General features: G+C 41.9%; 1 protein-coding gene across 1 annotated transcript; it reads right to left on the reverse strand.

Moving 5' to 3' along the window:
• Positions 1–12,075: 12,075 nt before the first annotated feature.
• On the reverse strand, positions 12,076–13,100 carry LOC119281168. Its single transcript, XM_037561769.1, has 3 exons — positions 12,848–13,100; positions 12,667–12,758; positions 12,076–12,442 (listed from the first exon to the last, which is right to left on the reverse strand). The coding sequence occupies exons 1-3, from the start codon at positions 12,926–12,928 to the stop codon at positions 12,289–12,291; spliced, it is 327 nt and encodes a 108-aa protein (XP_037417666.1). The 5' UTR covers positions 12,929–13,100; the 3' UTR covers positions 12,076–12,288.
• Positions 13,101–14,905: the final 1,805 nt, after the last annotated feature.

A 14,905-nucleotide genomic window follows, 5' to 3' on the forward strand; every position in this document is an offset into this window, starting at 1 on the left:
GCTTCTCAGCATTTTTCATTTATAGATGTCTGTACTCAGACATGTTGAGCTTCCGCATGTGCTTTGACTTGTATGCTCTGAATGTTGGGTCACCAGACCCATGTTTGTAATATCTCGCTCCACAGAGCCTATTGAATAAAATACTTGAGTTGTAGAGTCATGTTGTGATGCCATGTTGTATTTGCACATATCGAGCTTATTGTGTGTATGTTATTGAAATGCTTGGTATGTGTGGGATCTGACTATCTAGTTGTTTATCCTTGGTAGCCTCTCTTACAGGGAAATGTCTCCTAGTGCTTCCACTGAGCCATGGTAGCTTGCTACTGCTTCGGAACACTTAGGTTGGCCGCATGTGTCCTTCGTTCCTGTGTCTGTCCCTTCGGGGAAATGTCACGCGGTGTCTACCAGAGTCCTGTTAGCCTGCTACAGCCCGGTTTACCAGAGTCCTGCTAGCCCAGTTGCTACAGCCCGGATTCACTCGCTGATGACCGACACGTTCGTTGTTGGGTCATGTATGCCTCTCCCTGTAAGTTAGTGCCACTTTGGATTCACGAGCAGTCATGTCAGCATGGGCTCCTTGTCATATGGATGCTAGCGACACTATCATATACGTGTGCCCAAAGGCGCAAACGGTCCCGGGCCTGGTAAGGCGACACCCATGGGAATACCGTGCGTGAGGCCGCAAAGTGATATGAGGTGTTACATGCTAGATCGGTGTGGCATTGAGTCGGGGTCCTGACAGGATGAACTTTCTTTAGCCATGTTATTTTGAGAAGACATCATTGCTTTTATTAGTATGCTTGAAGTATTATTATTTCTTATGTCAATATGAACTTTTATTTTGAATCATTTGGATCTGAACATTCATGCCACAATAAAGAAAATTACATTGAGAATTATGCTAGGTAGCATTCCACATCAAAAATTCTGTTTTTATCATTTACCAACTCGAGGACGAGCATGAATTAAGCTTGGGGATGCTTGATACGTCTCCAACGTATCTATAATTTTTTATTGTTCCATGCTATTATATTACCCCTTTTGGATGTTTATGGGCTTTATTTTACACATTTATATCATTTTTGGGACTAACCTATTAACCGGAGGCCCAGCCCGTATTGTTTTTTTTTCCTATTTTAGTATTTCAAAGAAAAGGAATATCAAACGAAGTCCAAACGGAATGAAACCTTCGGGAGCGTGATTTTTGGAACGAACGTCATCCAGAGGACTTGGAGTGCAAGTCAAGAAGCAGCCGAGGCGGTCACGAGGGTGGAAGGCGCGCCCACCCCTAAAGGGTGCGCCCCCTATCTCGTGGGCCCCTTGGGTGGCCACTGACGTACTTCTTCCTCCTATATATACCCATGTACCACGAAAACATCTAGAGAGCCAACGAAAAACAATTTCCACCGCTGTAACCTTCTATATACGCGAGATCCCATCTTGGAGCCTTTGTCGGCGCTCTGCCGGAGGGGGAATCGACCACGGAGGGCTTCTACATCAACACCATAGCCCCTCCTATGAGTTGTGAGTAGTTTACCATAGACCTTCGGGTCCATAGTTATTAGCTAGATGGCTTCTTCTCTCTTTTTGGATCTCAATACCATGTTCTCCCCCTCTCTTGTGGAGACCTATTCGATGTAACTCTCTTTGCGGTGTGTTTGTCGAGCTCCGATGAATTGTGGGTTTATGATCAAGTTTATCTATGAAAAATATTTGAATCTCCTTTGAATTCTTTTATGTATGATTGAGTTATCTTTGCAAGTCTCTTCAAACTATCAGTTTGGTTTGGTCTACTAGATTGATCTTTCTTGCAATGGGAGAAGTGCTTAGCTTTGGGTTCAATCTTGCGGTGTCCTTACCCAATGACAGCAGGGGTTGCAAGGCACGTATTGTATTGTTGCCATCGAGGATAAAAAGATAGGGTTTATATCATATTGCATGAGTTTATCCCTCTACATCATGTCATCTTTCTTAATGCATTACTCTGTTATTATGAACTTAATACTCTAGATGCATGCTGGATAGCGGTCGATGTGTGGAGTAGTAGTAGTAGATGCAGGCAGGAGTCGGTCTACTTGTCACGGACGTGATGCCTATATACATGATCATGCCTAGATAATCTCATAATTATTCGCTTTTCTATCAATTGCTCGACAGTAATTTGTTCACCCACCCTAATACTTATGCTATCTTGAGAGAAGCCACTAGTGAAACCTATGGCCCCCGGGTCTATCTTTTATCATATAAGCTTTCAATCTACTTTTATTTGCATCTTTACTTTTCTTATCTATATTATAAAATACCAAAAATATATTTATCTTATCATACTATCTCTATCAGATCTCACTTTCACAAGTGGCCGTGAAGGGATTGACAACCTCTTTATTGCGTTGGTTGTGAGTTCTTTTTCTGTTTGTGTAGGTGTGTGGGACTTTTGAGGAGCCTCCTACTGGATTGATACCTTGGTTCTCAAAAACTAAGGGAAATACTTACGCTACTATTGCTACATCACCCTTTCCCCTTCAAGGAAAACCAATGCAAGCTCAAGACGTAGCACTATCTTGCTATGATCTCGATAAAGTAGAAAGAATAAAAAGAATAAAAGAGTTCATATTGATCTTATGGATAGTAATGACTTCACACATAGAAAGTATGAGGCATAAAAGTTGTTGAGAGTTGACAAACGTAGTTTTGGTCATCGTTGCAATTAATAGGAAGTAATAAGGAAAGAGAGGTTTTCACATACAAATATACTATCTTGGACATCTTTTATGATTGTGAGCACTCATTAAGTATGACATGCCAAAAGAGTTGTCGTTGGACAAGGAAGACACGTAATGGTTTATGTTTTCTCACATCTCAGTTAAAGTATATTGTCATTGATCTTCCCAACATGTTGACCTTGCCTTTCCCCCTCATGCTAGCCAAATTCCTTGCACCAAGTAGAGATACTACTTGTGCTTCCAAATATCCTTAAACCCAGTTTTTGCCATGAGAGTCCACCATACCTACCTATGGATTGAGTAAGATCCTTCAAGTAAGTTGTCATGTTGCAGGCAATAAAAATTGCTCTCTAAATATGTATGACTTATTAGTGCAGAGAAAATAAGCTTTATACGATCTTGTTATGGAAGCAATAAAAGCGACGGACTGCATAATAAAGGTCCATATACAAGTGGCAATATAAAGTGACATTCTTTTGCATTAAAATTTTGTGCATCCAACCCTAAAAGCACATGACAACCTCTGCTTCCCTCTACGAAGGGCCTATCTTTTACTTTATGTTTTTACTTTATGCTTGAGTCAAGGTGATCTTCACCTTTCCCTTTTTCATTTTATCCTTTGTCAAGCTCCTCGTGTTTGAAAGATCTTGATATATATATCCAATTGGGTGTAAGTTAGCATGAATTATTATTGTTGACATCACCCAAAGGTGAATACGTCGGGAGGCAACACAATAAGCCCCTATCTTTCTCAGTGTCCGGTTGAAACTCCATAACCACAAGTATTGCGTGAGTGTTAGCAATTGTAGAAGACTATATGATAGTTGAGTATGTGGACTTGCTGAAAAGCTCTATTCTTGACTCTTTCTGATGTTATGATAAATTGCAATTGCTTCAATGACTGAGATTATAGTTTGTTAGTTCTCGATGAAGTTTCTGAACCATACTTGACATTGTGAATTGATTGTTACTTGAGCATAAGAAATCATATGATAAAATCTATATATGTTGTTGTTATAAGAATGATCATGATGCCCTCATGTCCGTATTTTATTTTTATCGACACCTTTATCTCTAAACATGTGGACATATTTTCCGATTTCTGCTTCCGCTTGAGGACAAGCGAGGTCTAAGCTTGGGGGAGTTGATACGTCCATTTTGCATCATGCTTTTATATCAATATTTATTGCATTATGGGCTGTTATTACACATTATATCTCAATACTTATGGATATTCTCTCTTATTTTACAAGGTTTACCATGAAGAGGGGGAATGCCAGCAGTTGGAATTCTGGCTAGAAAAGGAGCAAATATTGGAAACCTATTCTGCACAGCTCCAAAAATCCTGAAACTCCACGGAAGTCAGTTTTGGAATTAATAAGAATTATTGAGCGAAGAAACTACCAGAGGGGGCCCACACCCAGGCCAGGAGGGTGGGGGAGCGCCCACCCCTACTGGGCGCCCCCTGTCTCCTGGGCCCCCTGGTGGCCCTTCGGTGCCCATCTTCTGTTGTATGAAGGCTTTTACCCTAGAAAAAATCAGAGGTAAGCTTACAGGATGAAACTCCGCCGCCATGAGGCGGAACCTTGGCGGAACCAATCTAGAGCTCCGGCAGAGCTATTCTGCCGGGGAATCTTCCCTCTGGGAGGGGGAAATCATCACCATCGTCATCACCAACTATCCTCTCATCAGGAGGGGGTCAATCTCCATCAACATCTTCACCAGCACCATCTCCTCTCAGAACCCTAGTTCATCTCTTGTATCCAATCTTGTATCAAAACCACAAATTGGTACCTGTGGGTTGCTAGTAGTGTTGATTACTCCTTGTAGTTGATGCTAATTGGTTTACTTGGTGGAAGATCATATGTTCAGATCCTTAATGCATATTATTACTCCTCTGATTGTGAACATAAATATGCTTTGTGAGTAGTTACGTTTGTTTCTGAGGACATGGGTGAAGTCTTGCTATTAGTAGTCATGTGAATTTTGTATTCGTTCGATATTTTGATGAGATGTATGTTGTCTTTCCTCTAGTGGTGTTATGGGAACGTTGACTACATGACACTTCACCATTATTTGGGCCTAGAGGAAGGCATTGGGAAGTAATAAGTAGATGATGGGTTGCTAGAGTGACAGAAGCTTAAACCCTAGTTTATGCGTTGCTTCGTAAGAGGCTGATTTGGATCCATATGTCTAATGCTATTGTTAGGTTTACCTTAATACTTCTTTTGTAGTTGCGGATGCTTGCAATAGGGGTTATCATAAGTGGGATGCTTGTCCAAGTAAGGGCAGTACCCAAGCACCGGTCCACCCACATATCAAATTATCAAAGTACCGAACGCGAATCATATGAGCATGATGAAAACTAGCTTGACGATAATTCCCATGTGTCCTCGGGAGCTCTTTTCTCATTATAAGAAATTGTCCAGGCTTGTCCTTTGCTACAAAAAGGATTGGGACACCTTGCTGCACTTTATTTACTTTCATTGCTTGTTACTTGTTACAATTTATCTTATCACAAAACTATCTGTTACCTACAATTTCAATGCTTGCAGAGAAAACCTTACTGAAAACCGCTTGTCATTTCCTTCTGCTCCTCGTTGGGTTCGACACTCGAAAGGACTACGATAGATCCCCTACACTTGTGGGTCATCAATGAGAAACTTGTATTTCCAAAGAAGTGAGTGGGAGCACTATAGCATTTCTGATGAGTATATGTTGTTGACATATTGTTGATCCGAAATGATGTAGAGTTTCTGGAAAGCATATAGGGTTATTTGAAAAGTGTTTTTCAATGGAAAACCTGGATTAAGCTACTTGAACATTGAGCATCAAGATCTATAAGGACAGATCAAAATCGCTTGATAGTACTTTCAAATGAATACATAACGTGACAAGATTTTGAAGGAGTTCAAAATAGATAGGCAAAGAAGGAGTTCTTGGTTGTGTTATAAGGTGTGAGTATTGAGTAAGACTCAAGACCTGACCATGGCAGAAGAGAGAGAAAGGACGAAGGTCGTCCCCTGTGCTCTACAGTATGCCGTGATGTGTACCGCACCTGAAGTGTGCCTTACCATGAGTCAGTCAAGGGGTACAAGAGTGATCCAGGAATGGATCACTAGACAACGGTTAAAGTTATCCTTAGTGGACTAACTAATTTTCTCGATTATGGAGGTGGTAAAAGAGTTCGTCGTAAGGGTTATGTCGATGCAAACTTTGACACTAATCTGGATGACTCTAAGTAGTAAACCGGATTCATATAGTAGAACAATTATTTGGAATAGTTCCAAATAGCGCGTGGTAGCTGCATCTACAAGATGGCGTAGAGATTTGTAAAGCACACACGGATCTGAAGGGTTCAGACCCATTGACTAATAACCTCTCTCACAAGCAAGATATGATCAAACCCCATGGGTGTTGGATTCATTACAATCACATAGTGATGTGAACTAGATTATTGACTCTAGTGCAAGTGGGAGATTGTTGGAAATATGCCCTAGAGGCAATAATAAAAATGGTTATTATTATATTTCCTGGTTCATGGTAATTGTCTATTGTTCATTCTATAATTGTATTAACTGGAAACCGTAATACATGTGTGAATACTTAGACCACAACATGTCCCTAGTGAGCCTCTAGTTGACTAGCTCGTTGATCAATAGATGGTTATGGTTTCCTGACCATGGGCATTGGATGTCATTGATAACAGGATCACATCATTAGGAGAATGATGTGATGGACAAGACCCAATCCTAAGCATAGCACGAGATCGTGTAGTTCATTTGCTAAAAGATTTTCTAATGTCAAGTATCATTTCCTTAGACCATGAGATTGTGCAACTCCTGGATACCGTAGGAATGCTTTGGGTGTACCAAACGTCACAACGTAACTGGGTGGCTATAAAGGTACACTACAGGTATCTCCGAAAGTGTTTGTCGGGTTGGCACGAATTGAGACTGGGATTTGTCACTCCGTATGACGGAGAGGTATCTCTGGGCCCATTCGGTAATGCATCATCATAATGAGCTCAATGTGACTAGTGAGTTAGCCACGGGATCATGCATTATGGAACAAGTAAAGAGAGTTGCCGGTAACGAGATTGAACAAGGTATAGGGATACTGATGATCGAATCTCGGGCAAGTAACATACCGATGGACAAAGGGAATTGTATACGGGGTTGATTGAATCCCCGACATCATGGTTCATCCGATGAGATCATCGTGGAACATGTGGGAGCCAATATGGGTATCCAGATCCCGCTATTGGTTATTGGCCGGAGAGGTATCTCAATCATGTCTGCATGGTTGCCGAACCCGTAGGGTCTACACACTTAAGGTTCGGTGATGCTAGAGTTGTAATGGGAATAGTATGTGGTTACCGAAGGTTGTTCAGAGTCCCGGATGAGATCTCAGACATGACGAGGAGCTCTGGAATAGTCCGGAGGTGAAGATATGTATATTGGACGAAGGGTATTGGAGTCCGAAATTGTTCCGGGGGTACCAGGTGATGACCAGCGTGTCCGAAAGGGGTTTCGGAGGCCCCGGCAAGTGTTGGGGGGCCTTATGGGCCAAGGGGAGGGGTACATCAGCCCACTAAGGGGCTGAGCGCCCCTCCCACCCCATCTCACGTAACTTGGGGAGGTGGGGGTGCCACCCCTAGGGCAGCCGCCCCTCCCGGCTTGGGGGGCAAGTTTCCTAGGGGGTGGGGGCGCCCAAACTCATCTAGGGTTTCCCCTGGCCGCCGCCCCTCCTCTAGATCTATCTAGAGGGGCCGCCCCCCTCTCCCCTTCCCCCTATATATAGTGAGGGGGTGGGAGGGCAGCCACACCCTTCCCCTGGCACAACCCCTCCCTCCTCCAACACCTCCTCCTCCTCTGTAGTACTTGGCGAAGCCCTGTTGGAGAACCACGAGCTCCACCACCACCTTGCCGTCGTGCTGTCGGAGTTCTCCCTCAACTTCTCCTCTCTCCTTGCTGGATCAAGAAGGAGGAGACGTCCCCGGGCTGTACGTGTGTTGAACACGGAGGCGCCGTTCGTTCGGCGCTAGATCGGATCTTCCGCGATTTGAATCGCCGCGAGTACGACTCCATCAACCGCGTTCTAGTAACGCTTCCGCTTAGCGATCTTCAAGGGTATGAAGATTCACTCCCTCTCTCTCTCGTTGCTAGTATCTCCTAGATTGATCTTGGTGACACATAGGAAAATTTTGAATTATTGCTATGTTCCCCAACAACATTATCGTCAGTCTCTGCTCTTCTCCGCGAGCCCCGAATGCACTAACAGGTTTGGGTATTTGTTCTGAGTTGGCCTCTGGCCTTTACGCACTAACTACCACGCAAGAATAGTTATGGGCCTTGACGTTGCAGTATCAGCCGAAGCTTTGTCAGACGTCCATTTCAGCAATGCGGCATGGTCGGGTCGTGCTGGCCATCCAAGGCGGTGCTGTTATTCACCCTGCGCACAACGACCCGGAGTGCAACGGGCGATGGGCCCAAGACCCCAGAGCGCTTAGGATGTAGACCGGCGGGGACCTCTCTGCTGAGCCTAGGTAGGGCTGCGACGTGTTGATCTTTCGAGGCCAGGCATTGACCCAGAAAAGTGTGTCCGGCCAGAGTAATCAAGCGTGTTGGAAAATTTGGTGCACCCCTGCAGGGAAGATTATCTATTAATAGCCGTGTCCACGGTAACAGAAGTTCAACCTTATATCCTGATCTTATATAACTAGAAATGGATACTTGAGATATGTGATGGATATGCGGCTCCGGGATTGCTTTCTCATAGGGAGTCGAGGAAGGATCTCTGGGCGTTAATGTTACGACATACTTGTTAATTAAAATGCTATTCTTTACTCTTCTACACTGCAAGATGCTTGGAGCTGCTTGAAGATGCTAGTCTTTGATAGGCTAGGCCTTCCCCCTCTATTCTGGCATTCTGCAGTTCAGTCCATAAATACAAACCTTCCATTTGATACCAATGCATACTTAGTATAGATCTGATGCTTGCGAGTACTTTGGATGAGTACTCACGGTTGTTTTGCTACCCCCTTTTCCCCTTGTTTCTTCTTTCTGGTTGATGCAACCAGATGGTGGATCCCTAGAGCCATATGCCACCGCCGACGGATACTGCTACGTGGAGGCCAACGACGACCAGGAGTAGTTAGGAGGTCCCAGGCAGGAGGCCTTGCCTCTTCGATCATGTTGCTTTTGTGCTAGACTTCTTAAGGCATCCTTGTTTAACTTATGCCCGTTTTCAGATATTGTTGCTCTTGTGTATCAAGCTTTTGTATTCGAGCCCTCGAGGCCCCTGGCTTGTAATATAAAGCTTGTATTATTTTATTTTGTGTCTAGAGTTGTGTTGCGATATCTTACCATGAGTCCCTGATCTTGATCATACACATTTGCGTGTATGATTAGTGTACGGTCGAATCGGGGGCATCACAGATTGTGAGTGTCAGTTATTGATCCAGGGACTGAGACAGTAAGCACATATATTCGGGGGCCCTCCCGGTACTGGTTTGTGACATATGTTATCAGAGTACATGTTGTCTATAGGACATGACCCTAGGAGATGGAAAGACAATAGGGACAAAACATATTTTAGACTTCACTAAGTTTATCCTTTGGTCTTGTATCTTATTACCTCTTCATTTCTAACCCTCTCCCCTTCAAAATGTAGATGGCCACTTTCATGGAACTAGACGAGGAGAAGTCAATGCTTAGCATGATCTTGAAGGGAGACATCAAATTTCCAAAAGCATTGAAGGGTGTCATGTTAGGCATGGGACTGTATGGAGAAGCAGTTACAGAGGATTCCTAGTCTGACATGAAGGAAGGAACTCTTGGTTAGTGTAACTACACATGTACGCCAACCATGGGACAACAATGAGGCTAGAGGACTTCAAGTAATCACCAACCCGACACTCCAAGCTACATTCTTCGACGCTGGACGAGATGCTGCATGGGAAGAATAGTTAGATTGCACTGCACTCAGGAGCACCTCCACAAGATAGAAGAAGAGAGTTGAAGACTGTCTAGGAAGAACTTGCAAGGGAGAAGTACAAGAACCGCTTCAAGAAGGAAGCCAATTGAAGGAGTTGGATACCGAAACTGTGATAGATTTAACCACCACTACTATGTTAATCAGAAGTAGAACGTTTCACACATACCACTACTATGTCAATCTGACGTGGTGATGTAATAGCAGTAGGATGAGATCATAACGGATGCGGTATGACCTTACTTAGGATTTTCTTGGAACCTTATTGCTTATAAATTGAATGAAGTCTTGATTACGTGTTTCATGTGTGAAGTGTGAACGTTACCTATGTGTTATACTAACAACCATATGAGGCTATAATTAGTAGAAGTTAGTATAAGGGTATCTATCTATCTCGACTATTCCCTCGTCCCCAACCTAAACCCGAAACCATGGACCATGAGTAGACCGCAACCAGATGGTCCAGAGAATTTGCGAAACCAAAGACCATACCAACAACTGGTCAGCTCCCGGTGTCCCCACATTGATGGAACAAGTGGCGCAGGGACAAACCTTGATAAGCTATCAACTGGAGACCTGGATCAAGCACCTGAGTAAGAAACAAGCACCAACCCCCTAAAGGATGCATTCATGAGCTTCATGGAGATGAGACTGCCTAGATTTTTTAGTGCCACGAAGACCATGGAGGTCGATGATTGGCTACAGATTGTGAGAAAAAATTTGGAGACCATTGCTTGCACATACTCTGAGAAGGTGAGATTTGCCACACTTCTGTTAGAAGGGCCTACCGGAGAATGGTGGGACCGAGACAAAACAAGTCATTCCATTTGGGAAATGACATGAACGATTTTCCGCTTCAATTTCCATGAAGTCCAGACTCGACTGATAAGAGCCGCACCAAGGGTAGAGGAGGAACACCCCGACAAGAACAAGGAGGAACTTGGGAAGAGCTTGGATAATCGCACCTTAGGAATGGAAGGAAACCTAAAGCAGGATCACCCCGCGGAAGAGATTACATGCCTCTTGTGCAATGGGATTGATCATTTTCCGTCTAGTTGTGGAACCTTCAAAAGGGTAGCACCGATAGCACAACCTCAAGAGGAGATATAAGGGGAAACCCTAGTACTATAGACTATGTTCCCTAGTTTTTAAGGCCTCAAAATGAATTGAGGACTACAATATGGAATTGGGTCATCTAATTTTGACTGAGTCAACAATTTCACAAGGAGCTCTCTCATTCATTTTCTAATACAGTATGCTCAATAATTTTGAAGATCTCCCATTCGATTGAGATATACTCCCTCCGTCCCATAATGTAAGATATTTTTTGCTACTACACTAGTGTCAAAAAAGTCTTACATTTTAGGGCGGAGGGAGTACAATGTTAAATCCTTGATTTTGACTCGATCGATCCTTGGTTGTGGCAATGAAAATCTCTAAATCCATTAAACTCTCTAATATTAAAGCTCCCTCATTTAACTTAGGTCTTCAAATTGGATTATTTACATGATTGATTGGGTCATTGACTCGGGCTTCGTGGTGGGATCTCTCGATGAATGGATCCCTTGGTAAGTGCCTGGGTGGTGTGGGCCTTTATTGACAAAAAGAAAGTGCCCCCTGTGACTCTTTTAGCATGAGCATAACACATGCGGCGAACATAGGTAATTTTCTCATGTATTTGTATTAATTATAAAAGATGCCTTCCAATCACACGGTCAAAAAGACCCACCCAAACACCACAACAGAAAAAGAAAAATGACACACTCACAGATGATTCAGTACGGATTGGTCATACCAAACACTCTCCCACCAATCACTTTCCTGATTTTCACTGTTGAGCCACTCTTCCCCTAATCTCCAACCATAAATTGACACATCATTTTCTTGAAAAAAAATTGACACATCCATCCATAACCATGATTTCGTAAAGTCCATCCATAGGTGTAGCATCTCTAATAAAAGGAACACACTCCATTGTTTACCCACACGCCATACCAACTAGCACGTAAATATTTTTCACAATTTAAAAACAATCACCACATAAAAATAGAACATGTACAACCCTAAGACTTCTAGTATCACTATAAGCTCCCTAGAGGGTGAAGGCCTCTCATTCAATTGAGGACATTGCGTTTGGATTTGGTTCTCAATTTTGACCTGATCAACAATTTTCCAAGGAGTTCTCTCATTCAAGTGAGGTGTTCAATTTTAAATTTGGTTCACGATTTTGACTGGTCAAGTCATCTCCCCACATACCAAGCCAAATGAGTACAAGACGTTTTTTGACAGTGTCATAAACTCTAAAAACGTCTTATGAAGATTCTAAGAGAAAAACGTCTTATAAAAAAGTTACAGAGATAGTAGTATATATGGACAGTTGAATACATTATCAGAATTACACCCATCTTATCATTTGGCTGAATGATGAGGTACATCAAAAAGGAATTACACCCATCTTATCATTCGGCATGAATGGTGAGCTACATCAAAAAGGAATTACACCCATCTTATTTGCATCCGAAAAGCATGTTACTCGTTCATATATCCAAATGAAACCGGGATCTCTTCCCTACACCCCGTCTGAAGTAGGGGTGGTAGTACGTCCGCTTGCCGGGGGAGGAGGATAAATCTTGGCAAGAAGCAATCCGAAGGAAACCACGGCCGACCCAAAAACCAAGCGGCCGAGGGTCCGGTCGACAGCTGCCTGCTCTTTCTCCAGCAGCCTGCAGCGCAGACGAACACACACGGGACGGGGATTAGTGGCGATTAGTGAGCTGGTAGTACTCCCTTCATCTCAAAAATTTTGTCTTAGATTTGTGTAAATACGGATGTATCAAGTCAAGTTTTAGTATTAAATACATTCGTATCTAGAAAAATATAAGACAAGAATTTTGAGACGGAGGAAGTATCTCGTGGCTGCAAATCGGTTGTTAGTAGTAGTACTTACTTCATGTACGACGCGTGGCCTAATCGCCTTTTGGCCTCGGCCATCGCCGTGTCGTCGAAGCCAATCAGATAGGACCGCCACGACCAACGACCCTGCCACAGACCCCGTAGCTTTTGAGTGTCAATTCGGAATGAAATACTGAAAAAAGATGATGATGAGAGACGGGATTGAATGAATTGATCTGAGGAAGGTGCTCGGCGGCCTTGCCTATGGCGCTGGTGAGAGTCCGGCGAGAGAGGAGTCGGAACGCGATCGTCGCCATGTCGCAACTCGCCACAATCGATTGGGGTTTGTTCGAGAAAGCGGAAATCGGTAATGAGATCGAATACTACGGAAGCGCACATGATATAACTGGGAAAAGGCTCCGACTACGAACCCAAACGAGAATCGTACCCGATTCGAAACCAGAGGCCCCGTGTCAGAGACGGGCAGGGTTTTTTCCCATGGCGCAAAAGCGCGCAAAGGCAATCTCTATTGGCTCTTATATAGAAACTAGCGTACCGTGTCCGTTCGTTGCATCCGGAAAAATAATTTTTACATGCTCCTAGCCCAACAAGCACTGCTACTCAAGACCCATACATGTTAACATCCTCTATTTTAATACGGTGCTGCGGTGTGAAGTGTCGGAAGGTGGTCAATCATGGCGATGATTAAGAGAATTGGTCAGCATATAGAACAATAATATGGACAAATATCCAGACTTCACCCTATTTAAATTTAGTATTTTTTTTCTTGCCCTTGGTGCAACTTATGTCTTGTAAGTCATTTCACAACCATATGCATCTTTGATGAAAAAAAAATAGATGTGACCAAGTTTAAGCATATTAGCTTATACTCCCATATATTTTGGCCAATATTAACTTATACTCCCTCCGTTTTTATTTAGTTCGCATATTAGCTTTGGTCAAAGTCAAGCTTTACAAACTTTGACCAAGTTTGTAAACAAAAATATTAAGATATACAATAACAAATCAACAACATTACATTTATTATTGAATGTATTTTCACATCGTATAGATTTATTATGGTAAATGGCTATATTGTATTCTATAAACTTGGTCAAACTTTACGAAGTTTGAATTCAGTCAACCCTAATATGCAGAGTAAACAAAAATGGAGGGAGTACATAAAAAGGAAAATCATGGTTATGGTAGTTGGCCACACTGTAATACTATTGTAATCATTGAAAATATCATCCCAACAATAGTTTTCCTAGCTAGTCTATATCTATATCTATACCTACTAATAAAGTAAGGTGCGTTTCTCCGATTTTTTTCATCCGTTCACCGCTAAAAGATTTTTTTATTTTTATCTGAGGTGGTAATAAACTTTCGTACCCCATCTGTTAGCAAAGGAAAAACGATTTGTGGAGAATTTCATACGTGGGCCACGCGCCCTATGGCCCAGTAAACTCAGCCATTTTTACCAGCCCACGCAGCAATAAAAGAATTCTATTTTTCGCTCCATGCGGCATATAGTTTCATCTACGCACAGGTCGACGAAGACACGGCGGCCCATTTTTGTTTGTGTTCTGTTTCAAATTTACTTTTTCTGTTTCTTTCTATTTTCATTTCCTGTTTCTTTTTATTTTGCCCATTGCAATTATATTTTTTAAAAATTTCTGAAATTCCACAGTTTTCAAAAAATGTTTGCAGTTTTAATTTTTATTCACAATTTCGTAAAAAGTTATGAATTACAAAAATATGTTCCTATTTTAAAAAAAGTTTCTATTTTTTTGTCGTGCCAAAATATGTCCAAATTTTAAAAATATTCCCGTTCTTAATAAAATGGTCGTATTTTTCACAAAAAATCAATATTTAAACAAATGCATTTAAAAAATGTTCCAAATTCGAAAAATATTCTTGTTTTAGATATAGGTTTAAAAAATTGAAAAGAATGTTTGCATTAAAGGAACACATTTCCTAAAATTCTTCTGCATGTTTAACACATGTTCCCATTTTAAAAAATTGTTCACAACGTAAAAATATTCATGTTTTTATAAGAATGTTCAGGTATTTAAGAAATGTATGCGAATTTCAGGAAATGTTCTGTTCAAATTTTTTGTTCTTGCTTTGTCCAAAAATGTACGTAAGTTTCAAAAACTCTTCAAATTTTGGAAAATTGTTCATGTTGCCAAGTATATTTGGTAGTTCATGTTATGAATTACAAAATTCTGTTCCTATTTAAAAAATGTTTGTAATTTTAAATTTTTATCATTCTGATTTTTTTTTCAGAATTT

This window comes from Triticum dicoccoides, chromosome 3B, assembly GCF_002162155.2.
Source record: "Triticum dicoccoides isolate Atlit2015 ecotype Zavitan chromosome 3B, WEW_v2.0, whole genome shotgun sequence".
Taxonomy (NCBI): domain Eukaryota; kingdom Viridiplantae; phylum Streptophyta; class Magnoliopsida; order Poales; family Poaceae; genus Triticum; species Triticum dicoccoides.